The following is a 26,917-nucleotide window of genomic DNA, read 5'->3' on the forward strand; positions in this document are numbered from 1 at the left end:
CTCTAAAGGTGATACATTCAGTATTTTCGTTATTATGTTCTCACCTGCATTTACACGAGCAATCAGCAGATCTTTGAGTAATAAAAGCGGAGGTGTGGTGTTCTGCCGTGTGGGTTGTCAGCTTTCCGCCGTCACCCTTAACGCGCTTTAATAGCTTTGGTTGCATAGAACTAGGGATTCATGAGTGAACTAGATTACTCAGACACCTGCTTTTAAAGCAATCCCCTTTCTAACCAGCCAATACTTATAGTGAGGGGTGAAGCTGAAGTCAATGATATTATCATATGTTCAGTTCTCCATAGATATTGTACGTCAGTGTTTCTTAATCTAGTCCTGAACTGTCCCCCCCCCCACCAAGACAGACCTTGTTTTTGAAGGTGTTGAGTAGCTGGGAGGGAGCGAAAATGTGGATCGTCTGGAGGGGCCCAGGGAGGAAAGTGTTGAGAAACACTGTTGTAGATACACGTGTGACATCGAGACCTCTATTTCTGCATTAAATAAAGGGTCACAGACTAATGCATCTCAGAGTTACTACTGCTTGTGGAAGTCTTGCTTCCAAGGCTGGTATTTGTGGGGGATCACAGCAGCTTTGCGCAGTGATTGAATGCCTAGGAATAGGTCTTCAGCTTAGTGTTATGGGTTGAAGGAACAGCAGCTTATTTTAATTTCTTGTTTACTCCCCTCCAAGTAATTAAATGACCCAAGTGCCTAGTTTAAATTACAGTACCAGTTTATTTATACATGAGTGAAGGTAACTTACTATTCCCTTGTGGACAATCTTCTATATCATTGCTGTCCGGTGAAAAAACACAAATTTCTCAGAAATTAAAACATCACAAATAGAAACCTGTCTTTACACAGGCACTATTTAAATGGACTTATGTCGATTGTTGTTGGCAAGATGCATATGTCAGTGTCAAGGTACAAACTATTCTTGCTTCATATCCCCAATTAATATTATTTAGCTAGCTATCTAGCTCCCAACTTTAACCTGGTAAAGTTAGCGATACACAGAAATCCATGGCCATCTTGAATACCAGTGTTAACTAGTACAAACATAAATAAATACTAGTGAAACAAATTACTTCATGAAACAACTTCTCATTGATCGATTTTGATGTCATGCTATCAGTAGACCGGAGAATGGTGAATGGTCATTTATCAGCTTGACAACAGCTAAGAAGGAACACTTGAGCACCAGCCTTTATTTCTTTTCTGGACAAGGCATGACACACATTTAACAGCCTTAACAATTATGCCCAAGGGGAAAAAACTGCATGTCACCAATGAATAGAACCATACAAAAATAGATTATATAGTTTACTATTGTGTAATACATCGATTGCATCTGATAAAAGCATACATAGTAAGACAAGTTTCTCAAAGAAGTAATGCAGCATTCCTCAGTGTAACAAAACCAAACATTTTTTAACAGTTCACAGTAAATTACATGGCATAGTATTATTCATTATACAAGTAATTCTTAATTCTTGGAATCAAATTTATCTGGATATACTTGATAACAATGAAATAATTTCGCATAGTTTCTCACGGTTAGACCTAAACAAACGGCAGTGGCTCTTGTCCCGCGTCGTTTCTGAAACCGCAACAGCCAGTCGTTCGTTTTATATGATGCTTACGTTCACCCAACTTGACGTTGGCCGGACTACTAACAGGTAGCGACAGCTGGGGAACTGAGACCTTGTGACGCAAGTAAACTAAATAATTACCGAAACCCTCTAGTACAAAGGTTCTGTCAGTGGATGACTCAGCTGAGGCAGGGAGTCCTTGGAGCCACCGGCTCACCTGGAGGCCCACACATCGCTGTGGAGGAGTCTCTTCTAGGTGCCTATCAGTCTATATGCTGTGGCAGAAACAGCTCATACTCAGCTGATTGCACAACCCCGCAGATCGAGGCTTCATGCCCACATCTCAGGTATGGAATATTCAAACAGGCAAACGGATGTGCTGTTCCGTGTCTAGAATAATGGTCCAGATTGCTGTCCTTTCCTCCAGTGTGAGCAAGTACAGAAATAACGTCTGGGGAATACACAGCCACACGTCCCAGTTTACACCATACGACGTAGCATTACTGCTTAAAACATCAACTGAATTACATCAAGCGTCATGCAGTGCTGACTGGAGGCCACAAGCCTTAGAAAAATGGAAGAGCTGAATCTGGTTTGCCTGTTTAAATCCTACAGTCCATGTGTGGGGAAACAAACCTCAGATCAGCAATGCCAGATAATGTAGCCGCCGCCTTGTGAACCATCCCTGGAGATTGGGTGGAACGTGGGGTACCTCAACCCAATTTCACTTAAAACAGGCATGGCAGGGAGGGCCTGGTGTATGAACCAGCCAGGACATCTCCAATTAAAATTTCAGCAGCTGCAGTATCACAGATACTGTGCAAACTCTGTAATGGTGGAAAGATGAAACAGTCTTCCTGTAGAAACCAAAGCACCTGCGGCCTTCCCAGATGTTTAATATGCTAGATTTGCTCTTTTCAATATATTATCACGCAAGAAAATTCATCTTGATGCTACGGTATACAAATAATCTTGCATCCCTCTTTGGCTCGTGGGAGTCTGCTGAAATGATCTGATTCGTGTATCACTTTATGCTTTATCTTACTCTGATGTATGCATTTCACAAGTATAAAAAGATGCATATATAAAACAATGTTAGATAACATTGACAGAAAATCCAGGTATTGTCAAATATTCCAGTTATTAAACTGACAGAGCTTTTCTCATTTAAATAAATTAGTCATTTTGTTTCAGGAACAGAGTGAATTGATCAACTGCTACCTGTCACTGAAATGATCCTGGCTCCTGCTGTAAGTAAAATGAGCCTGGCTGTAGGTGTAACTGAAATAGGCCTGGCCCCTGGGATAAGCAAAATGAGCATAGCTTCTGGTGAAACTGAAATGAGCCTGCCTCTTTAGTTAACTGATATGAGCCTGGCTCCTGGTGTAACTGAAATGAGTCAGGCCCTTGGGTTAACTGAAATGAGCCTGGCTCCAGGTATAACCGAAATGGACCAGGCTCTTGGGTTAACTGAAATGAGCCTGGCTCCAGGTATAACCGAAATGGACCAGGCCCTTGGGTAAACTGAAATGAGCCTGGTCCCTGCGTTAACTGAAATGGACCAGGCTCTTGGGTAAACTGAAATGAGCCTGGCTCCAGGTGTAACCGAAATGGACCAGGCCCTTGGGTAAACTGAAATGAGCCTGGTCCCTGCGTTAACTGAAATGAGCCTGGCCCTCAGGCTCATCCTGCTCCATACGGCTGCAGCACAGGCCCCAACTGGACGCTACACGGCTGCTTTCTTGGCAAATAAAGAACACAGAGGACGTAAAACAGTTTTTTTTTTTTTTTTTTAACACTGCGTTCGAGCAGGAGCATGGAGACAGCCAGACAGGCGATGGCAGAGTTACACACTGGTGACATGTGCCTACGCAGGCTGGTGAGCGCGGGGGCTGATCGGACCCCTCTGCTGTCAGTCTGGAGGCTGTGGACACAGGAGAACATGGGGGGGTTGAGGGAGGTGGACATCGGATCAGGTAAATAGCTCTGTTTCATAAGAGCTGCAGTACGTGGACAGCACTTGGGATGAAATGCTAAAAATACAGATGAATACATACGAAAAATGCCTTCATGTGTCAAAACAGGCATCACATACTCCTAATCTGGATGTTTTTCCAGTCAGGATCGTCACTTTACCCAAGTTGTATAGATAAACCTTTCAAGAAAATGGAAATTCAGTGACATCACATTCTGTCGCATGATTTAGCATTCATTTTTGAGCGTGCCTCTTGACTTGAAGATCACAGACTATTAAAACTGCAATTTAACTTACCGTTGTTGTGCCTTGAGCAGGGGTGGGCAATCTTATCTGCAAAGGACCAATGTGTACGCAGGTTTTTGGGATAACCTTTATGTCAGCTGTTCAGACCCAGGTGTGAGGACTCTTCATCCAATCCAACCTCCAATTAGTAATCTAATTAGTGAGTTGCAGTGAAAACCCGCATACCCTATGGCCTTTACTGGATAAGATTGGTCATCCCTGGCCTTGAGGATTTAGCGCGTGAATTATTCATGTCGCGTAAACAAAACCCACTATTTGGCTTGTATTTCGAAAAATGCTAATTCTGTTCCTTTCGTGCCTTTTTTTTAAAGAATTTTATACAATGTTTTAAAGATTTTGGGATATACAACACATACAAATGAGAGATTACTTCAAGAGGATAGATTCAGTCATTGCTCTGGTTGAGTGGACCGATTGTGTTTCACGGTAATAGTCATAATATTACCTTGTACTCCCTTTCAGTGATGGTATCTGCACCCTGGGGATGCATTTCAGCTTTCATATCCCAAACCCAAACAGCTCCCTGTGCTTTATGAGTGCCACTGCTTCCTCATTCCCACATATCGTGTTCAAAAGCTGCAATTATATGTAGGGAAGCGGATATGCCTGAAGCATCCATGGCTTGGTGCTGCCTAATCAGGCATTGTGAAACTCTGGGATCGTTATCAGTGGCCAGCTAGCAGAAAAACAAGCCTTTATGCTCTCAAATCCTTCCTCCTGATCTTAAGAAATTGTATTCAATTGTACTTTGTATTCATGGCAGAAAAATCCGATATTAGACATATACGATATACAAACTGGAAAATTCTAGCTTGGACATGTAGTTAAAATGTGGATATGATTTCTCAATCACATCAGTCATATTTTAGTCATCTAAATAGTTTTTCATTTTAAGTTTATATATATACACGCACACACACAGGGAAGAGAGAGACTACAGGTAGCAGAATAATGCAGGTTAATCAAATATTCTTTGATTATTTGTTTACCATGAGTATGTCATAATATGATTATCATGACCTCAGTAGACACACATTCTTTCATTATGTTTGAGATCTCTGGACCAGCCTGAATTTTGCAAAATGTGAACCTCGGATTCTGAGTGAAACGTTTAGTTCAGTTACCCACCTTCATCTCCAGGTTAAAAAATTAAGTCTCATTTTCTATGATCATGGCTGGGTTGCTTGTACCTAAAACACAAAACAAACAAAGAGCATTGGAGCTACAAATATTTATTTAACATTTACTGAATGACAGACAAATTTGTGCAGAGTTGTGGATGCTGTACTGTTCTGTTGTGGTAAAGAGGGAGCTGAGCTGGAAGGCCAAACTTTACCAGTCAATCTACGTTCCCACCCTCACCTATGGGTGTCTGGGCTCAGCCTTTGAGACATGGTGAAGAGCTCAAACATTCAGAATGATCTCAAAGTAGTGCCACTGCTCCGCCGCATCGAAACGAGCCAGTTGAGGTGGTCCGAGCATCCAGTTAGGATCCCTGGGGAGGTGTTTCGGGCATGCCCATCTGGGAGGAGGCCCCGGGGCAGACCCAGGACACACTGGAGAGATTATATCTCTCGGCTGCTCTGGGAATGCCTTGGTAACCCCCCCCCCCCCGGCAGGGAATGGATGGACGGATGGATGGACATTTATCATAGGATGTATCTACTCCAAGGTTAAGCAGCCTAAAATGGCAGCTCCGACTTCCCCTGGACTGCCCAGACAATGTCCAGTCAAACTCCCCTATGAAGTAAAGTAACAGGACTGGTACGACGAATCATATCATCTGTCTCACACCGTCTGTCACTAATAAAAGTAACTATGAATCTGTTGATTCTGCTGATTTGTGTCAGTTGCCATGGTGATGACAGCCATATTTTTTAATCAGGTGCATTTCCGGAGATCAGATGAGAGTGTTTTGTCAGATTTGCAGTTATAAAATTACTATGCAAATACTGTTTGTGTGGAAAAAAGAATTTCAAATGAGAACGAATAATATGGCTTACAAAAAACTACATGAATAATTTATCATAACTGGAGAATGGTTGTAGACAGCAAGTAATGATTTATATGACTAGACTCGCTCCTGAGGCAGGTTTCGCAGACTGCGGTTTATTGTGTACTTTAAGCTGATTTATCACTGGGTCTAACCATGTATTTTCCGCCTTGAGTTTCTGCACCCAGGCCTGTGCTGTAAGTGACCTCACCGCGCGTGTCTTGATCCTCGACCTGCTCATTCCTCGTCCAAGAATGGCCCGTAGGAAGTAGACGACTCTGGGACTCCCTCAGCGGCTTGGCAGGAAACTGGGGGGCATCACCAGTACTGGAGAGAATTAAAATGTGAAGGGGGGAGGCAAGTTTATTTATAGACCACAATTCAGATGCAAGTCAATTCAAAGTGCTTTCAAGATAGGGATACATTAAAATAACATTTAAAAGACAATAAAAACAAAAATTTGACAGCCAAAATAAATGGTTAACTTTAACATTTACATTTTAGTGGCAATGCATGAATAAACTACTGTCGATTTGACTTTTGAAAAGCTGCAGCAAACAGTAATGTTTCAAACCCTGATTTAAATGAGATAACCAATCAGATTGTAGAGGAAATGGGTCCAAGCAACTAGGGGAGGCGGGACCAAGCAGTCAGTTGTCTTGGTCCTGGCTCCTCCAGTTGCTAGGACCCATTTCCTCTACAATCTGATTGGTTATCTCTCTCAACCAATCATTTTTCTTTCTGCCCTCAGAGCATTTTTGTGTGAGTAAAACTCCCATGAGTGCACACTCACCTCTGGGTGGGTGAATTGTGTCCAGCCGGTATGGGCGGCTGTTCGGCATCCCGTTTAACGAGGCTGGTGGGGTATGAGCAGCCATCCCCAAGGCTGCACACCATACACACGAAGACATGATGCTAAACACTCCCCTTCTACCATCACAGAAACCTTCAGACTGCAAAGATCAATACTAGGTGAATAACCACAAACTTAAGCTACTACAAGTACGATCACTAAAAGAATCAATTCATCTATCAGGTTGGAAATGACAGTTCAATGCATAATGTTGATTTATTTTGGGGTAATGAGTAGCTATGAGTAGCTCCTGGCCTCATAGATAACATGAGTCTTAGATAATTTCTCATTAGATGACATTGGCAACCACATCCCTCTGGAAATAAACCCCTAGGAGACAGACTACTGATGCATCCAGCATGAGTGATTAATCCAATATTGCCTGTATTATGAAACTCAGCCATTACTTCTTTCTGCGGAAATATTGCTTGGAATCTGCAGAACCCTCCATGAAACAGAGGACTGCAACGATGACGAACGGCACTGCGGACAGTTTCATCGTGTCAGCCAAATGCTACCTACACACTGGGAGAGATTTTTACCTGGAAAAGACAGGCAGTAGCCAGAGCTTCTTATCATTGCCAAACACCTGCCGGAAGTTTTCATTGAAGCCCAGGCTGAAGCCATTTTTGTCTGCTCCATCGTGGAAGGCTGGGGCTCGGAAGGCCTCTGGAACAATAATGGTGGATGAAAAATAAAACCAACTGCGCTTGTATTTACTAACAGTTGAGCAATCCAGTCTTCCATACTATTTACCCAGTACAAGGTTACAATGTGTCACACCCCGATCGTGCTGATCCTCCTGTGCCATGCCCCCCTCGTGAACCTCATGTGGATTCCCAGTGTTTACCAGCTGTTTCTGATTGTTGTCATTAGTCCAGTGTATTTAGTCCGCGTTTCCATTCGTTTCCCCAGTCCGGTCATTGACGTTACGTGTGTTTTGGAGTCTGTTACCCCAGCAATAAAGCCCTTTTCGTTCATATTCACGGCTTCCGTCGCCTGCTTCCATGTCGGATCGTGACACAATGAGACGTGAAAAATGAATCTGCTTCCAGTACTCACTATGCAGGGTCAGGGGGGTCTAGCCCCCCGAGAAGCAACAGGTCCAAGACGGGGAATAACCTAAGATGGGGCATTACCCCATTGCAGGGTACATACACACCATTTACACCTACGGGCAATTCAGTAATTCCAATTCAACGTAGCATGTTTTTGGAGTGTGGTGGGAAGCTGGAGTACCCGGAGGAAACCCCAGGACAACATGGGGAGAACATGCCAACCCCAAACAGTTGGGGTGGAATCTTGAACGCTCGTCCCAGTGGTGTGAGGTGACCATGCTAACCACTATGTCACCATACCACCCCAACTGGAATGTTACATATCAAAAACCTCAGCCAACCTCCAGTGCAAACTCAACCGCCCACTTAGTGTTACTATATGTGTCGATTTACAACCAGTGTCCCTTTCTGTGGTACTTTTTAAATACCGGGATTTAGTGTGTCACAGGTACTCTTCTGAGGTTCTTCAGGTTGTAGAACTTTGTGGTGAGAAAATATATATCATGATGAGATTGCCCTTGAATCATTTTCCATAGAATAGAATACTGATAGTTTATTCATCACCTTGAGGTAGTTTGTTTTCAGTGATCCCATCTTGCTCTGCATGAGACACCCGGATACATTTACAAGTCAGAGGAAGTTTTGGGGTCAGAGGTCAGGGTCAGTTAGGATCCAGCACCCCAACAGCAAACGGAGTTAAAGGCCTTGCTCAAGGGTCCAACAGTAGCATCACTTTGCCAACCCAGGCTTTGAAATGACGACCTTCCAAACGCTGACACAAAAGCTCAAGATTCTGTCAATCACACATCTGTCAGCCAAAAAAGACAGAAAATCCTGAGTTACTGAACTGTGTGTGACTGTTTGCTCTTGAGGGAAGATGTGTTTGCTCTGTTCTTCTTTGGCTCTTAACCCCAGGCAGGCATAACAATTAGAGTGAAAAATCCTCACAGAACATCAGCTGGGCCCTTTTAGGACTTAAAAAAGCTCTGAATCCTCACCTGTCTATACAGTAAATTAATGACCATTACTGCACTCTTGAAAGTGTCAGACATCGCTCAATGTTGCAGAGCTAAAAACGCAATGAGGAGGATGTGCACTGTCAAACAAGCCCTTGGAGGTTCAGAAAGCCAAGTCTTACAGCACTCACTACATATAACAATACCCCCATCTTCTCAAATACTGCAAAGGCAAAGGTAAATCCCCAGACTTTCTATAGTCAGACCTCCTTGCAGAGTCTGTAACAAAAATCCACCCTAAAGCTGTTCAGAGCAGTGTTTCCCAACCTGGTCCTCTGCCAGACAGTCCACATTTTTGCTCCCTATCGGGAGGAAGCAAAAACATGGACTGTCTGAGGGTCCCCAAGGACTGGGTTGGGAAACATTGGTTTAGAGAGCCCTGCCACTGTACGTACACATCAGAAAATGTCACTGCAGACTAAGAATAGCCCTCATAAACCGGTAAGATGCCAGCATAAACAGATGCTCTTCTCTATAGCCCTAATTTGTACTGTGTTCAGTACCAATGTTTCAATGCAACCCAGCACTGAATGAGGACAACAAGGCTCTCACCCTGTTCTTTCACTACTCTGTGTCCTGTTGCCCTACATTACACAAAGCCAACATTACCATCAACCAGGGATACTAATTTAACCACACAGTTCTATTTGCCCATTTTTTTGTAGGTGCACATTCAGTCAGGTCAGCTTTGAGGGCATGCACTTGGATAGCACATTGCCACACAATGAAACATCTCAGGATCCCAGTTGGCAACCCCACCCCAGGCCAACATGCAGTCCAGTCCCAACTTCCAGAAATGCCCGTCTATCTGCTGCAGCCAGGTGTTTTGTGGACGATCCCTTGGCCTGGTCCAGCTGCTGTGGGTCCACACCAATTTTTATCCATCCATCACTGTAACCACTTAATCCCAACTGGGGTCACAGTGCCTATCCCAGGAACAAGGGGCACCAACCTTGGGCAGTCACCAACACACTGCAGTTTACACACAGACACACACACAGCCAATTTATACTCACCAATCAACCTGCCCTGCACACTTTTGGACCATGGGAGGGATCCAGAGCCTCAGGCAGAAACCCACGTGAACATTGTGCAAACTCCACACATAAAGTACCTATGCCCAACCCTGGGATCAAACCTAGGACCTTCTTGCTGTGAGGCAGCAGTGCTAACCACTGCACCACCTCGCCAGAAAGCACTATACATACATACATACATACATACATACATACATACATACATACATACATACATACATACATACATACATACATACATACATACATACATACATACATACATACATACATACATACATACATACATACATACATACATACATACATACATACACACACACACATACTTGATAACCACTGAGTACATAGAACAAATCTGAAGAAGATATCTCATCAATCGCCTTTGTAATATATTTTTTAAATTGTAAAGAGACTTCATGGACATCCTGTGTGTGTGTGTGTGTGTGTGTGTGTGTGTGTGTCACACACACAGGATGTCCTTGAAGTCTCTTTACAATTTAAAAACTATAGAAAGAAATGTATGGAAAGATTTTTTTTTTATAGAAAGCATTAACAAAATAGTTAAAACATTTGCACACGTCATAAAAAATGTTCCTAAGTAGGCTCTTGAAAGCCTTGACAGATATAAATTTATCCAGTTTTAAAGATCTCTGTAGAAATTTCAGCCATTGCAGCAGCAGATTGGAATGATAACAGACCAAAGGAGGTACTAGGTTTAGGAGGCTTTTTTCCAAGAAGAAGACCTGTGAGCCGGATCACCCTCAGGGAATCTCACCACATGGCCATACTTCCGTAACTGACGCTCCCTCACAATGCAGGCAACGTGCCTCATTCGAGACTCCCTGAGCAGCCGTTCGTTCGAGACAAAGTCAAACCAGTGATACCCATGGATTCTCCGGAAAGACACAAAGGAGTCCAGTGTTTGTCTCAGGTCACTGGACAGCTTCCATGTCTCTCAGATATACTGCAAAACAGGGAGCACCAGGACTCTAAAGACTTGGACCTTCGTCCTCTTACAAAAATATTGAGAGCGCCACACACTCCTTTCCAGCGATATCATGACCCCCCATACTCTCCCAATCTGTCTGCTGGCTTCATAGGAATGAATGTCACTGCCGAAGGTAAGTGAACCTCTCGATGAGGTTGACACTATCTATTCAGACAGACACTGCTGGTGACTGTGCCAAAGAGGTCATTAAAGGCCTGGATCTTGGTTTTTATCCAGGATACTCGCAAGCCCAGCCACTTAGACTCCTTGCTCAGTCTTTTGAGAGCCCCGATCAGAGCCTCCTTTGACTCTGCGAGGATAACAGCTTCATGTCAAGATCATTGAATGTTTCTTCACCAACAGATGCCCCATGGCCACTGGACCCCATGACCCTGCCCAGCAGCCAGTCCATGCAAGCATTGAACAGAATCGGACTCAGGATGCCCCACAGGGCAACTCCATCAACCAAGTCGAAAGCTTTACGAATATCGACAAAGGCTGCAAGAAACTATTCACTCAGTGCCAGGATGCAATGGTAGACTTCTTACGTGTAAAACCAGACTGCTCTGGTCACTGGTAGGTGAGCAAGTGATCACGGATCCTGTTGAAGATGATCCTAACAAAGACCTTACCCAGCACTCAGAGCAGTGTTAACTTCTGAGCTGCTGCAATCCGGGTAATCACCCTTCCCTTTCTAGATAGGAACAAGGAGTCCTGTTTTTCCAGTCAGTTAGGATGACACCCATCTCCCAAATGGAAGTAAAGACTGCTTGCAATGTCAGGAGGACAGCCTGACTAAGCAGCCTGGAGAAGTTCACCCCAGACACCATAAATCCCTGCAGACTTCCCTACCCTCAGCTGCTTCACCACCTGTGCGATCTCAGTAAGATTAGCTGTGAACCACCCAATTGGAGGATCAGTCTCAAGAACTGTGGACCCAGAGATGTCCAGAGTCATAGCTGGAGGATCAGCTTTAAGTAGCTGCTCAAAGTACCTGGTTCAGCAGGTCACAACTGCAGCATGATCCGTAAGGACCGTTCCATCACCCACACTGACTGAGACTCTCCGAGGAGCAGATTCAGGTGTACGTAATGCTTCGATTCCTCTGTAAGCAGGACATGGGTCACTAGACCATAGATGGTGTGTCACTTGCTCACTGATTCCTCTAACAAACTCCTGCTTATCTGTCCTCAGAGCCCTCGCAGCTGTCCGTCTCAGTTCCTGGTACAGGCCAGAGTTGCCATCAAGCCGTGCAATGCGATTCCTCTCGATAATATCCAGAGTGCCCTGCGAGATGAAACACCTCCTTCAGGGAACACTGGCACCTCCAACACAAACCTCAGCAACATTTATGGTCTTGTCATGTAAATTCTCCCACATCATATTAGTTCCAGCAGTCGCACCTGAGTCTGGAAGTTCCTCATACAAACTGCATGCAAACTCATTAGAAACAGCTTGATCTTGGAGTCTGGCCAGGTCCAGCTTAATTCTCCTAGTAGGTGGTAGCCTACTGGACCTAAGCTGAATCATCAGAATAGCACTAATGAGTCTGTGGTCAGAAATCATAAACTGGCCACTTCTGTAGACCTGGCAGTTCTGTTGGAGCCTCCAGCATATGCCCACGAGGATGTGACTGATCTCCTTTGCTGCACCACCAGTGTTAGAGAACCAAGTCCAACAATGAGGCCCTAGGTGCTGGAACCAGGATCCAGGGACCCGCAGGCCCTGACCTTTTGCAAAGTCAAGGAACATAGAGCCACTTCCACCACGGTCGCCAGACCCATGGGGACCGACACAATCCTCATAGCCAAGCCTGTCAGTGCCCGTGGTCACACTGAAGTCACCCATGACCAGAGGAGTGTCACCTCATAGGCACCCATCAACAACCAAGCGAAGCTACAAATAAAATGTCTCGCTCATCGAGACATCACTCACCATGGTCGGAGCAACGCCTCAGCTCCACAACAACTCTAATCCCCAACAGGCCTGATACCACTGGCTCTCCGGCGGTTTCTTCTCTTTCAGGGATGAGGGTCCCAAAGGCATTCCCCCACCCCCTACATCATGAGTGCAGCCTAACTGTGGGCGGCTGCAGCAGAGCTACTCCCGCAGAGAGCAGAAAAGAGTCCTGTCTGCTTTGTCGGAGCTATGTGAAATGTCTTTACAGCGGCTGGAGTGCCAATCCCTGGCACCAACCCCCAAATAATTTCCCTGCAAGTTGGAAGACCACTTGCAAGGTTGGATGCAGTAAATGTCATACCCAGGACTAGTACACTTCCTGACACCATAATTAAGGCATTTCATTGTGGTGTGAATAGGCTTATTGTCTTGCTAAGGGGAGCTCACCCAGGATGGAGTCTCTCTGCGAAATGAGTCTGGGTCTGGCTGAGGGGGCTGGAGCAGGTTCTATAGGGAGGTTCACCCTGCATGAAACTGGTTCTAGAGGGGGGGGGTGACCCCATGTGGAGCAGGTTCTTTAGGGGGGTTCACCCTTCATGGAACAGGTTATGGGGGGCTCACCCTGTGTGGAGCAGGTTCTTTAGGGGGGTTCACCCTTCATGGAACAGGTTATGGGGGGGCTCACCCTGTGTGGAGCAGGTTCTTTAGGGGGGTTCACCCTTCATGGAACAGGTTATGGGGGGGCTCACCCTGTGTGGAGCAGGTTCTATAGGGGGGTTCACCCTGCATGGAACAGGTTCTGGGGGGGGGTGAGCTCACGCTGTGTGGAGCAGGTTCTATAGGGGGGTTCACCCTGCATGGAACAGGTTCTGGGGGGGCTCACACTGTGTGGACCAAGTTCTATAGGGGGGTTCACCCTGCATGGAACAGGTTCTTGGGGGGGGGGGCTCACACTGTGTGGAGCAAGTTCTATAGGGGGGTTCACCCTGCATGGAACAGGTTCTGGGGGGGCTCATACAGTGTAGACCAAGTTCTATAGGGGGGTTCACCCTGCATGGAACAGGTTCTGGGGGGGCTCACCCTACGTGGAGCAGGTTCTATGAATCTGCATGGGGTCTGGCTGCGGCGGCTCACCCAGTGTGGAGCGGTTCCTGCACACCAGCCAGCAGTGGTATCCAAAGAGAGAGGACAGGCTGACAGAGAACATGGAGGCAGCAAAGAACAGGAACATGATGTGGAACTTGGCCTGGGTGTCGGGTAGGCCGCTCTGTGGGAAGAGACACGCTCAGACGCAGTGTGAAGAGGAAGCAGTTGTTTCACGTTCACACAGACACAAGGCGCCGTGGAAACAGAAACATGCAGACGCATAAACATTGACATGTAAACTGTGCCTCACACACAGCCTACGCAGGACAATGTCTAGCCAGGATGAGACATTTCTTAAAAAGAAGGGAACCTTCCTTGGAGTAAGAAAAGTAAATGCAAAAACTGGGGCTTGGGAATTTATCGTGCTAATGCATAGCATTAATTTTAAAGTCATTATGCATGATTATTTTTGATCTGATTAACACATGCTGCATTTTGATGGGAGAATAATATGAGAAAACCTATAATATAACATTCCATCCTGGATTTAAACAGCGTGAGAGTTTATGTCGTGTTACATAGAATCCCAGACTTCAGAGCGAAAACAAAGATATTCAGTTAGCATCTCACAAGCAGATGTTGCCTGTTAATTTCGCTTTTTAAAAAATTGCCAGATGGAGGAGTCCATAGGATATAAATATTGTAATTTGCAGTATTTGTTTTATTTTACTGAAAGCTTATGCTTTAAAAATCTTAAGATTTTCTCATGTTATTAAGCACACTTTCAGTGGTTGTCCGGCTTCTGTTTTTAGAGCCATTTGCCAAATAGGTTTTAGATTTTAGATCAATCATGCTGTCCGAATTAAATTGTGTGTCAATACGCCTGTTGAGTACTTGCAATTATATGTACATATGATATATGTCTTTTCAATGACTTTTTGAAAGCATTAAAATTCAGCTTGTACTTGCTTGCGAATAGTACTTTGTTGGAAATGAATAATCTATACATCACAAGTTTAGCTACACCATTAAATATTGAGATGTGGGTCATTCTCACAAACTTCAGATTTTTTTTTTTAAGTTACAATGAAATGCAGTGTTTGTTTTTCATGTAGAGCAATTGACATTACCTTGTAGCTATATTATATGCCGGTTTTGCTCTGGTTTGATGATTTTTTTTAAATCATTTTCTCCAAATAGGTAGCCAAAAATCAAAGAGCACAAAACTAGATAAAAAGTTTTAAAATCTTTTGACTTTATTGCAGGTACCCCTCAGTAAAAAAATTTGTAAGCTGAATATTTTTGCCAAATTTTTGGTTAGTTTTGTCATTTTTTGTCACGTCCATAACTCTTGTAAATACTTTTGTTTACTACCGAAATAAATGGCAGTTTCACAAAACTGACTAACTACCCTAGAGGCAAAGTTTAAACAATGAAGTTGTATAATTTGAGTCTGTCGTCAAACTAATTTTAAAAACAGAAAAAATTGATGTGTTACAGTAATGAGTTTGTTAGAATAACCCATATATTCCCCTTTGTGTTAATTGTTCATACATTTTGATATTCAATGTGTAAATGTGTAAATATTTATGATTATAAGTTTTAATGTTAGGTGAAATTAATTGTGATTAATCACAGAAAAGAGTGTGATTCTTTTTTTTAATCAATTCACAGCCCTAGTAAAAACATTACATTAATTCAATTAGTACCTCATTTCACCTAGTTTCCATAGTCTCGCATGTATACAAATATAAATTAACCTCTTTCTTATACCTACTTGCCAATTATAACTAAAGAATTTTACAGGGAAAAATACCCGATGATAAATTGAGAGGTAATACAGCATTTCTGCGGCCAGAGCAGAGTAATAATCAGTAGTACTAATATGCCATTTTCCATGCAGTATCTCATTAATGATCTCATTACAGATGTCCTGCTGTGATTGTTAAAATGCTGCCGTCTGCTCCCAGCTGTGATGACCCTTAAACACAGCTAAATCAGTAGTACCTGAAATCTATGCAGCATTCCTGAAAAGCTTGAATGAAGAGTAGTAGTAATACTAACCCAGAATTCATGTGTGCATGCGTGGCTGTAACTGGTCTACTATGGGTATAGCATGTCGAACGTCATGGTACATGTCACTCATGAAGCACTTTAAGAATACTTTAACTAGATTTTACTCACTTTGAAAGACAGAAATAATCCAAAACTTACGGTCCAGAACTTGATGAAAAATCGTAAGTCGGTAGCGGCGATGAAGAGGCAGTAGAGGAGAGAATACGCCAAGAAAAGCATGAAGAACTTGTAATTGGAGAATCCCACGCAGTTGTTCACCCTGGAAAAATAAATACATCTGAGCACCAGACCTGAGTACGACAGGCAATACCAGATATGATGCTGAATGCAGAATGGACTCTTAGGGACAAGGTGGTCCTTGATGATTACATTTAATTAGCTTATTTGCAGAAGTCCTTCCAGCAGGAACTATACTACCCTGAACTTATGTTACTGCAACCCACTTGGTTCAAAGAGAAAATCCACCAAAACTCTGACAAAATAACATCCCATCCGGTGGTATTTTCCTTTAACAATCTCACCGCAATGTAGTCATGCCTGAGTGTTGATTAATGTTTAGCTGACTACTGCCAGCTGAAGGTAATTATAGCATTTAACTATAATGAGGACTGTGTTAATACATTACGTGGCATTTAATTTCCTATCATATTACTTTTATTTTTTTTTTGCTCATAATTAAGTCATGGATACATGGCAAAGCTCAGCATAAGGCTGCCGTCGTTGGTGAGAATCTGAAGGCTGAGAATGACTGGACCGTGCATCACAGTATCTGTCACTTATTTGCCATGATGCTAAACCGTTTGCTTCATGAAACATGAAACTATAGAAGATGTACAGTAGTAAAAACAACAGAAGAAGGAGACCTACCATGGACAATGGTGATCCATCTTCAAGATGCACCTGTGAAATATTAGTGGTGAGATAACAGAGCCACAGTGGACCTGAAAGATCCATACGGAAGGTCGTGGTATCAGCGTAGGGCGTGCATCGCGTCATACTTATCGCAGACTGAGCAGTGGTGGCATCGATCCGGCTTCACGATCTGACACCGGTCACAGTAACGGACAGCTGAAGGAAGCCCCATGTAAAGAGAGGCACGCAGAAATTAATACCAGCCAGCCCACATCACTAATATGCTAATATGTTAATTTTACAATGGCACATTGATTGGTTTAGTTCAGAAATTTGTACTGCAATAAAAGGCATTTCTGCCATAGGTATTAATAATTCTTCCGATTTTTATTCTTCCGTCCTCCATAGCTGCTTATCCAGCAGAGTGTCAAAGTGAGCCTGGAGTCTATGCCAGGAAAAAGAGGGTACAACACAGCGGATGGGATGTCAGTCCATCTCTGGGCAAACAGTCACACGCAGCAGGCAGTTTAGAGAGTGCAGTTCACATCACCGCATGCTTTTAGACTGCAGGGGGAAACCAGCAAAAATACGGGAAGGAAAAGTCCACAATCAAAGACAGGGGAGGAATCGAACCCATAACCCGAGATGTACGAGGCTACAGTTCCGAACATGGAGCCGCTACACTGATCAATAGTTTTACTATAAATATCACCCTGTACAGGGTATTCCTCTGCCTGCTGTCCTATGCAGCCCCTTACATACGTTTTCACTGCATGCGGCTGATGGATGGATGGATTACTTCCCAACTTCGACAGCCTTGGACTTCAATAACATATATTATCGACTCAAACAAAATGTAGGAACAGGCTCAATATAAGAGCAGTAAAAATGTACCTCCTACCTCCAGACATGGTGCGCGTATAGATGGGCAAATCCTTAGAGATCCTCCTCAGTATCTCCTGCTGGGACTCTGAGCGATCTTCCCGCTCCAGCATCTCTTTGTCTGCAAGCGTCAACTGGAACTGCAGAGGACAATGGACATCATAGAATTCACCAGTAACTCCAAACAAACTCAGCCATTCGTCATTGATGATCATTCATTCACTCACATTGACCATTCAGAAAATGCACAATATTCATTCAGGTTACATGTGATCGCTCTCAAGCAGGGGCGTCAGAGGGGCACAGATACCCTGGCAGATTCAGGGGGCCCAGCACTTTATAGATTTCAAGTTATAGGCTGGGGAAACATTATTCTAGAACATTACTCTACCTCCACCCCCCACCAGCAAATTCGATCACTTTTGAAAGTGGCAACCCAAGGGTTGGGTCCAAGGTGACATTTTGTCAGGGAGAGCAGAGAGTCTGGCCACGCCCCTGCTCTCAAGACACCTGTGAGCAGTACTACGGGAAACTTCTATAGCTGAGCTTGTGCGTTTTCACTTTGCCCTTTCAACTCCCCTTCCCCTCTGGCCAGGAATGCTGATGGGTCGTCAGCACAACCAGATGGCATCTACACACCGAGTTATTTTATAGGCTGTAACTGAAAACTGAAGGCCCGTAATTGTTAGGATGGTAGACAACAACCTACAATGGTTTCAAAATAGAGATATTTCCATTTCTGGAATGCTACAAGTCTCCAGGAGGGTGATTTAAATGTCCTATTATGACAACGAGATCTCATTTAACTTTAATGAATAGCCTATTATAGTTTAAATTTGGTAGTGACTATAATATAATATAATATAACTATTCGGATGTAATGAGGACGTGACTGGTATCACAAACGCCAGAATTCAGCTGGGGACAGAATTAGTCTGTTAATCAGTAGAATAATATTAATGTCATATAATAATATCACCAAAAATTACCAAGGGTTGCAGGGTGTAACACAGCAAGGGAAAGCATTCCTTGTGCAGTTACATCCTACCAGATGCAGTGACCGATGGCTCCGTCCTTCAGCACCTTCTTACCATCTCCCAGAATGAAACATCTAGGAAGATCGTCATGCAAATAACAATACAGTATCCAGCAGCTTCAATCCTCTCTGAACCCCAGTTCTGCCCTGTCTTCATATCCCACTGTAAACTGCTTCTAGCTGGGCGAAGTTCATGTTACCTTCTTTACCTGCTCAGGTCTCACCCTCCCTGCTCCCCCCCCCCCCCAGTGCCTGCCAGTCTTGGTATCTCAGTATCAGTTTACTGTGAAGTAAGAACTTGAAGCCCATTCCTTCAGCTCCATGCACCATGATTCATTTTTATATGGATTTTATAGACAGTTTATTACATAAAGTTCAATGACTCTTATATAAAAAATTATAGCCACTACCTGCCTATATATTTCACAGCAGTCGCTCCATCTTCCATACAGCTTATGCCATAAAGGGTTGTTTATTTTCTTATACAGTATATTTAATTCACACAATTTTTATCTTTTCAATTTCATTTCACTCAGCTATTATCCGTTATCTCTTCAATTTCATTCCACACAGTTACTGTCTAGTGTTTTTTGTTAGTAAGTCACTAAAAGCCTTCTGGACAAAATGTTCGAAATGAAATCATGCAAAATTAAAGCACAACAACATTATGCACGAACAAGAAACAGTATTTATAGATATTTATACTCCCAGATAACATCCTAGATGCAGTTTTATTGGACATGTAGCTTATGTCATCATACTCTGAGTATACTCTGAGCTTATGTCATCATACTCTGAGTATACTCTGAGCTTATGTCATCATACTCTGAGTATACTCTGAGCTTATGGCATCATACTCTGAGTATACTCTGAGCTTATGTCATCATACTCTGAGTATACTCTGAGCTTATGTCATCATACTCTGAGTATACTCTGAGCTTATGTCATCATACTCCCAAGAGAACTGAGACCCTTCTTAGGTCCATTTACTGCCAGGTCACGGACCAACATAGAGGTGTATAATGCCACCTACTGTTCTAGAGTGAGGACAGAACAAGGAAACGATTTCCACACAATAATAACAATCACGACAACCACAATAACTGCACGATTGGACGCACGTGAGAAATCAAATGACCACAAAATAACCATTAAGACGCCACGTAAGCTGAAGGACACCCACAGCTCATACAACTTTTACTGCCTGAAGAACAACACAAGAACACCAAAGGCAAGATCATGACATTCAGTCAGTCAGTCAGAGGCAGCATGTAGCCAAATAAAAGCCAGTGTGCCCCAGCTAAAGCCGGAACAAAGCTACGAGCCACATCTCACACACACGTGACAGACCTTTGAGTAGTACAGTACTGTCTCCCCTCCTCTCTGCCGTTTCCCCAGCAGAAATGACCGAATAAGGCTTTTCCTTCCCACCCTATCCTGAGAAGGGAGCAGACAGGTGGATAAACATGCTTTTATGGGACATCTGCCCTCTCACCCACCCCCTCCAGGAACACGACTTCTATACCCCTGCTGTGCTTGCACACAACGGCAGGGAGGTCTCTTTCAATATCCGAGTGATGAGAAAACATGTCCTATCCTGGTACCTGCATAACCATCGGCATAAAGAAGCTGGAGGGATCAGGAGGATTTTTGGACGTACCAGACACACGATTCCTAATATAAAATACAGCCATTTTCAGGCCTGACACAGACCTCCAAAATGAAATGCACAAATATCAAGTAAACAGGAAGGTAAAGGCAAAGGACAGAATGTCCAGACATCCTTGGCACAAATTAATCCTCCACTGAACCCCCCTTACGCCCTTTACCCGAGGGAGTTACAGTAGGTGCATGACATCAGTTCAGAGACAATTTACTTAGTATGAGTAGATGGTTTTTTCCAAAGCAGTGTACTGTTGGGAAAGCAGGGTCAGTCACTCCCTGGATTGGTTGGGGTTAAGGGCCTTGATCCAGCAGTGTACTGTTGGGAAAGCAGGGTCAGTCACTTCCTGGATTGGTTGAGGTTAAGGGCCTTGATCCAGCAGTGTACTGTTGGGAAAGCAGGGTCAGTCACTTCCTGGATTGGTTGGGGTTAAGGGCCTTGATCCAGCAGTGTACTGTTGGGAAAGCAGGGTCAGTCACTTCCTGGATTTATTGGGGTTAAGGGCCTTGATCCAGCAGTGTACTGTTGGGAAAGCAGGGTCAGTCGCTCGCTGGATTGGTTGGGATTAAGGGCCTTGATCCAGCAGTGTACTGTTGGGAAAGCAGGGTCAGTCGCTCCCTGGATTGATTGGGGTTAAGGGCCTTGATCCAGCAGTGTACTGTTGGGAAAGCAGGGTCAGCCTCTCCCTGGATTGATTGGGGTTAAGGGCCTTGATCCAGCAGTGTACTGTTGGGAAAGCAGGGTCAGCCATTCCCTGGATTGATTGCTCTAGAGTCCAACTGCAAAATCATTCTGCTGGCTGAGGGATTTGAACCAGTAACCTTCAGGATTTTTACCCGAGTATGGTCAAGTACGCATATTGGGAAACACCCCTGATCTCAGGCAGATAGTAATTCATCAGGTAGTATAGAAAACCTGTTAGAAAGCCAGCATTCTAGAATCAGGGTTGTCTACCTCCTGGTCCAGACCTCCTGGTGACTCTGTAACCATCTTAAAGCTACAGATGTAGCTACAGTCTGTGACGATACCGATTTCCCGAGCTCCTGCCCCCCAGCACACAGTCACGCACCTCCTTTACCGGCGTCATCGGTTTGGTGAAGATGGTCTGCCAGTAGGCCCAGACGAACATCATGAACAGCACATGATACGTCAGGAGGCAAACGACTGAAACACAAAAAACACATGCAGACGAGTGAACAAACTCTCCTTATTGTATCATAGGTTATAACCACTGGTGTCCCAGAATGTGTTCAGCTATCCCTCTGCATCAGTGTTTCCCAATCCAGTCCTCGGGGACGCGCAGACAGTCCACATTTTTGCTCCCTCCCAGATCCCAACACACCCGTACCAGGTCTTCTGTGTTCTTGATTGGCTGGGAGCAAAAATGTGGACTGTCCAGGGGTTCTCAAGGACTGGGATGGGAAACACTGTTCTATACCTTTTGGGAGGTAACACATACCACTAAATACAGCCAAATATTCACTTGACACCAGTTTTCAACGAGTTAAAAATTATTTATATCAGTACTGCTACTCCCAATAGACAGGCCATACATTTACCCACAATTCCCAGTACAGCCTGTAGACCCGTCCCACCTGACAATACCAGGACATGAGTCGGGCCATCGGTGTCTGCGGTTGATACAGCTGCTTGATTGGCTGCTGAAGCATGAATCAGGTGTTTTCATTTGCAAATGGGTGTGAATGATTGCAGCCTAGATGAGTCAGGATGGGGGAGGGAGAATGTCCACCACATAGGATGGATACGATGAACACTACAGGATGATAGGACTGTGTGGGAATATGACTTCAGCAATGCTATAAAGAAGCTGACTGCTGAAGGAACTCAATATTGTGAGCATAAGTATAATAAACTATTACGGTATTCCAGTAATTTTAAGAATGTGCCCACTATGGGTGGGGCTTTGTAAAATCAATCAGATGGCAAATAATTGTAGTCGTGAATATTAAGGTGTATATTATCATCTAGATTAGCTGGGATCTTTGATCCTCCTTACATTCCTGTTTTATTAATCTACCCTAGTCTTCCACTGAAAACCCGATAGCACAAAAAGGCCATCAATGGAGTAGAGATTGGGAGGCTTCCTTACCTCAGCATGTGCAGAGGAAGGGTACCTGGCTAAGTCAGTGGCCGGCTAAATCAGATGACTGAGAAATGCTAAGCACTGACGTACAGGAAGTCTGCTAGAAGTGACAGGAACACAGCATGCCAGACAGGGAGGGAATTGTGCAAGATAATGTTATTACAGGTGCACTGAAATTTATGGATGGCTTACCTTTCTCTCCAGTGTTGTTCATGGATTCTGAAAGTGATTAACAGAACAGTGTCACGTGTTTCTGATTGAGATGTTTGGATTTTCACGTCTTAATCATCCACGTCCTCCTTCACTTGAAAGGAGTAACACCTATTTATTGCCTGTCTGTTTGCAAAAGCAGGGAAGTCATACGGAATACGCTGGAACCATATAACGTATTTTTTTATGTATGTGTGTGCAGAACACTGTGCCAGCTTCATTCAGTTTCCAGTATCTCCCCACTAAAAACGCAGCGGCATTTAGCAAACGAGTAATGCTGACGAGAGACACTGCGCTGCGGAAAGCCCTGAACCGTCACTTTAATCAGCGTGTCATCCTCGAGTGGTATGAATCCAAGCAGATGGTATACAGGAGTGCTTGAACCCTTATTGTCTGTATCCTTAGTATACGTGATGCTGAGGATCACCTGAAATATTCAAGCAAACCGGCTCCAATCTTTGAGGAAATCCCCTAGTAGCACTTACATCGTGTTGGAGACGGCAAAGCAGAGATCACTCAGGTTACCAAGTATGCAGTCAGCTGAGAAGATCAGGCCGATAATCAGCTGCAGACTCAGTCGCTCCTTTGTCTTTCTGATAAAGCCTGACTTAATAAAAGCATGACTTAAAAAAAAGCCTGACTTAATTAAAGCTATCACAGTCATCCCAAACAAAGTCTGCTACACTACAAGCCCACATGCAGACTGCCTCTGTATGTGCAGAGCGAAATATTTTGAGGGAGGAGAATGAAATGTGTTTTGATTTTCTGTCAGTACTCAGACAGCACTGTGACTGACAGTTACCATTTGAAAACCTGCCCTTAAAAATACAAAAAAATAGGTCTAGCCTGCCTAGCTGTGATAAATACTTGCAGAAACATTAATTATGATGTGGCAAAGTAGTTGACCTGCTGGACTAAACACATGGTTACAAAAACAGCAAAACAATCAGAACAATCCTGGATCGGTCCCAGAATACTCTGGGTCAGATCCAGCACATGCAGCCTATTAAATCGTCAGTCAACACGACACAGAAATGAAAGGCTGATAACGCACTGCCGCAAATGACTCTTACAAATCTATGCCAATCTGATCTTTTACAACATTACCTGTTCGAATGACGGAATATCAGGTACAGCTATAAAATCAAATCCAGAATTAGCATGGTTGAAAAATTACTTTAATATAGCACAGTTCTAGAATCCTTTAAAGATTTCCCATTGGCTGATGCGAAGGACAGCATGGTAACTGTGACAACACTGGAGCATGGCCATTGAACATGGGTCTGTCAGCCTGCGATGCAATAAGGGAAATGACCAGATTTCCACAGCAGATGTGTCTTGGCTGTAGCTCACCCTGCCTGGAGCATATTGCATGTTCTCTCATGAGCCACTGAGCGCGTTTTGGAGTGCAGTTCAAATTGAAATCGCTCCCCTCTGGCTCATCAACAAAGGGCAGTTACAACACCTGACACAACCCTCACGCAGCAGCCAGAGAGACTCCATCTTGTCCTCATCTAGCACAAAAAAAAGGAGATTCCATCCAGTGATCCAGCATGCGCTCAGGGTCTGTCCTGCTTCTCTGTTTATTTTAAAGCTTATGCGTAAGGAATGGTGTTTAGTATTATAATTCTCAAATTATCCTGGGGGTATCCATTTTATTTTTTTTTAAAAAAGCATTTAAACTACTGATTGAGTAAATATATACAAATTAAAAAGTGACCAACATGTTAGTGAAAAATTCTTAATGTCTGCCTTATTAATGGTATCTGCAACACTGGGGATAACTACTAAGTAAGATGTGGAAAATATAAATTTTCTTGCAGGTTTCAGGCAATATAGAATTTCAATGTTTGGATGGTGATATAGATGGATGTGCCTGACATGCTTGAATTAACACGTTATCATAATCTTGTAGCAGATATTGTGAAATAATGTGTACAAAGGGATGGTGAGCATGCTGGGAGTCTGCTAAATCATTCAGAGACACTTGTGGGAGCCATTGGATTATTTTTGCCGTGATAAAATGTCAAACGCACCTGCTGTGTGGCTACGTCCGTGTCTAACTGACAAACTTCACAGTGTTTACGACCCAAACTTATTTTATGTGTGGGTTTTTACAACTTTAAAATGAGACCAAAAGAGAAAGCAGAAGGTGAATCTGCTCCGATTAAAATTAAACACGCACCATACATAGAACCGCTATAAAATTAAGCACGCACCTTACACAGAAAAGCAAAATGTAGTCGATAGTTCGTTTTAGACCAAAGCAACTACCAATCTCCGAATACTAAAGAACTTGATTACTCATTTTACGTTTCTGCAACTTATTTGCTTTCCATCAATTCCCATTCATTACAAAAAAAAAACCCACTTATTTAACCATCACCCCTAATCTATAAAATGCGATCTCATTAACACGCCCCTTTGTTATAAACAACAAACATGAGATGCTGAAATAATATACATTGAAATTGTCTATCAGTAATTAAAATTATATTTTTAATTGCATTGCTTTGCATTATATGCGCAGCGCTGAGTTTCACTGGTGAATCGTATCCTTACCTATGCAGAGCTGAATAACATAGGCGTAGTAGGACCAAGCCACTATGATGCTGATAAAAAGGACTGGGATCCAGTATAAAACTCTCTGACAGCTTCGTTTAACGCTCCTTGAGCCTGATGGCGCCATCTTTTATTCAAACAACATCAAATCGAGATAAATAAGAAGTTTTTCCCCCTCTTTTCCCCCTGGTGTACCGGGTTTGGTGAGCAGCATCCAGATGGCAGAGCCCGTAGTATTTAGCTGGTGCGCTCCTCCGCGCTTCCGTCCATCGCAGCGGTACCGCCCATTCCCCCAGCGAGCCGCCGTGACGCCTCCTGGCTGCTGCCTGTCGTCTACATGGAGAGCAGCGGAACCACATTTCGTCGGTGCGTCCCGCACAGCTGCGAGGCTCCCGATCGTAGGGAACGAATCTCAATAACGAAACCCAGCAGATTACTGCAGTACTGTTAAGAAATCAGCTCTCCATATTGCTTTGTATCAAACACAAACACGACTGGAAACACTCTGTCTATGGGATTAGGGTTTCCGGTCCGGATAATACTTAGGTTATTATCCGCTTAATTAAAGTAATAATTCTGGATAGTAGTCCACCTCATCTGCTATCATGAGAAAATGGTCTCAGATATTTTAGATATATATTATAATACTCTATCTATTCACCCGATATGAGAATCACTGTTCATTAGGGGGCAGGCTCCACGCTCTCAAGCAGAATTCCTTTTTAAATAATATTGTTGTGTAGGTATCTTGGAAATACTAAGCATGATGTTATTTGTTTAACGGCTGTACAATGTGTAATACAGTGATGCATATAGTGATAAGATAATGTAATTTTAACCAAACCTGAGGTGTATAGGGTAGGACTTCTCTGGAATACTGGGAGGGTAATCATTTGATATGTGCTCATTTTACCGTGATTCTTTCCTATTTACAATAAACTCGATGATTGGCATTTGACTAGACTGATGGTGATCCAAGCTTAATCCTCAGTGGAACAGGGCCTATCTGTAACCATTAGCTACCTATCAATTTTAGCCTCAAATTAATTCAAATAATTCTGAATCGGAAAGGTTACAAAACTGTGCTATGCGTGGGAGTAAAGTTCACACTCCTTGGACAACAGAGGATCTATATTTTGGCAGAGCCTGATTATCATCCTCTTCCTGTGTATCTGGTTCATTGCCTGGTCATAATGGCCTAATTTATGACTGGTCGAGCCCACGACAAGAAGAGTGAGACCAGTGTCAAAGGTTTCCATTATCAGCACAGAGGACGAGACCAAATGTTGTTCAGCAGCAGGAAAGAGTGAGAGAGATCACTGCTCATGGTGCACGATCAAAAGAAGGAAACAAATAGTCATAACAAAGGGCAATTGTTTTCGTTATTAATATGCTCAGTAACTAAAACAATTTATTACTGCTGCCCTTTGTTCTAGTCTTGTTTCCAAACATACAAAAGTAATAAAAGAAGCAAAGCACATAATGTTATGCTCAGACTCAGTAGTGATATAAACACTGTAGCGCCTGAGTTGCTCTGAGCCCTCAGCATAGAGAAAAGCGCTTTAGCCATGTGTCCATTCTGTAGGCTGATTAAAATGCAGAGGCAGTGTTCCTGTGGTTTAAAGGCTGCACGCGAGCTGCCGCAGTGAAATAGCATTCCAAGACCATTAATAAATATATGCAGACATGTATTAATAGCAGTGAGAAAACAAAACAGGTATGAATTTGA

The 26,917-nt window shown here is 43.5% G+C and overlaps 1 protein-coding gene across 6 annotated transcripts; it reads right to left on the bottom strand.

Moving 5' to 3' along the window:
• Window positions 1-1,177: 1,177 nt before the first annotated feature.
• zdhhc2 (zDHHC palmitoyltransferase 2) lies at window positions 1,178-25,535 on the bottom strand. Of its 6 annotated transcripts, none has more exons than XM_023814718.2 (14): window positions 25,189-25,535; window positions 22,609-22,635; window positions 21,382-21,476; window positions 20,000-20,086; window positions 17,633-17,753; window positions 16,878-16,947; window positions 16,747-16,779; window positions 15,988-16,138; window positions 13,852-13,984; window positions 7,259-7,385; window positions 6,657-6,749; window positions 6,075-6,190; window positions 4,999-5,060; window positions 1,178-3,513 (listed from the first exon to the last, which is right to left on the bottom strand). In XM_023814718.2, the coding sequence occupies exons 1-13, from the start codon at window positions 25,313-25,315 to the stop codon at window positions 5,020-5,022; spliced, it is 1,221 nt and encodes a 406-aa protein (XP_023670486.1). In that variant the 5' UTR covers window positions 25,316-25,535; the 3' UTR covers window positions 1,178-3,513; window positions 4,999-5,019. The 6 variants fall into 6 exon arrangements, with proteins under 6 accessions (XP_023670486.1, XP_023670487.1, XP_023670488.1 ...); XM_023814719.2 differs by having other exon boundaries at window positions 16,018-16,138; window positions 25,189-25,532; XM_023814720.2 differs by lacking the exon at window positions 20,000-20,086 and having other exon boundaries at window positions 25,189-25,531.
• Between the last annotated feature and the right edge of the window lie 1,382 nt (window positions 25,536-26,917).

This window comes from Paramormyrops kingsleyae, chromosome 12 (genome assembly GCF_048594095.1).
Source record: "Paramormyrops kingsleyae isolate MSU_618 chromosome 12, PKINGS_0.4, whole genome shotgun sequence".
Lineage (NCBI taxonomy): Eukaryota > Metazoa > Chordata > Actinopteri > Osteoglossiformes > Mormyridae > Paramormyrops > Paramormyrops kingsleyae.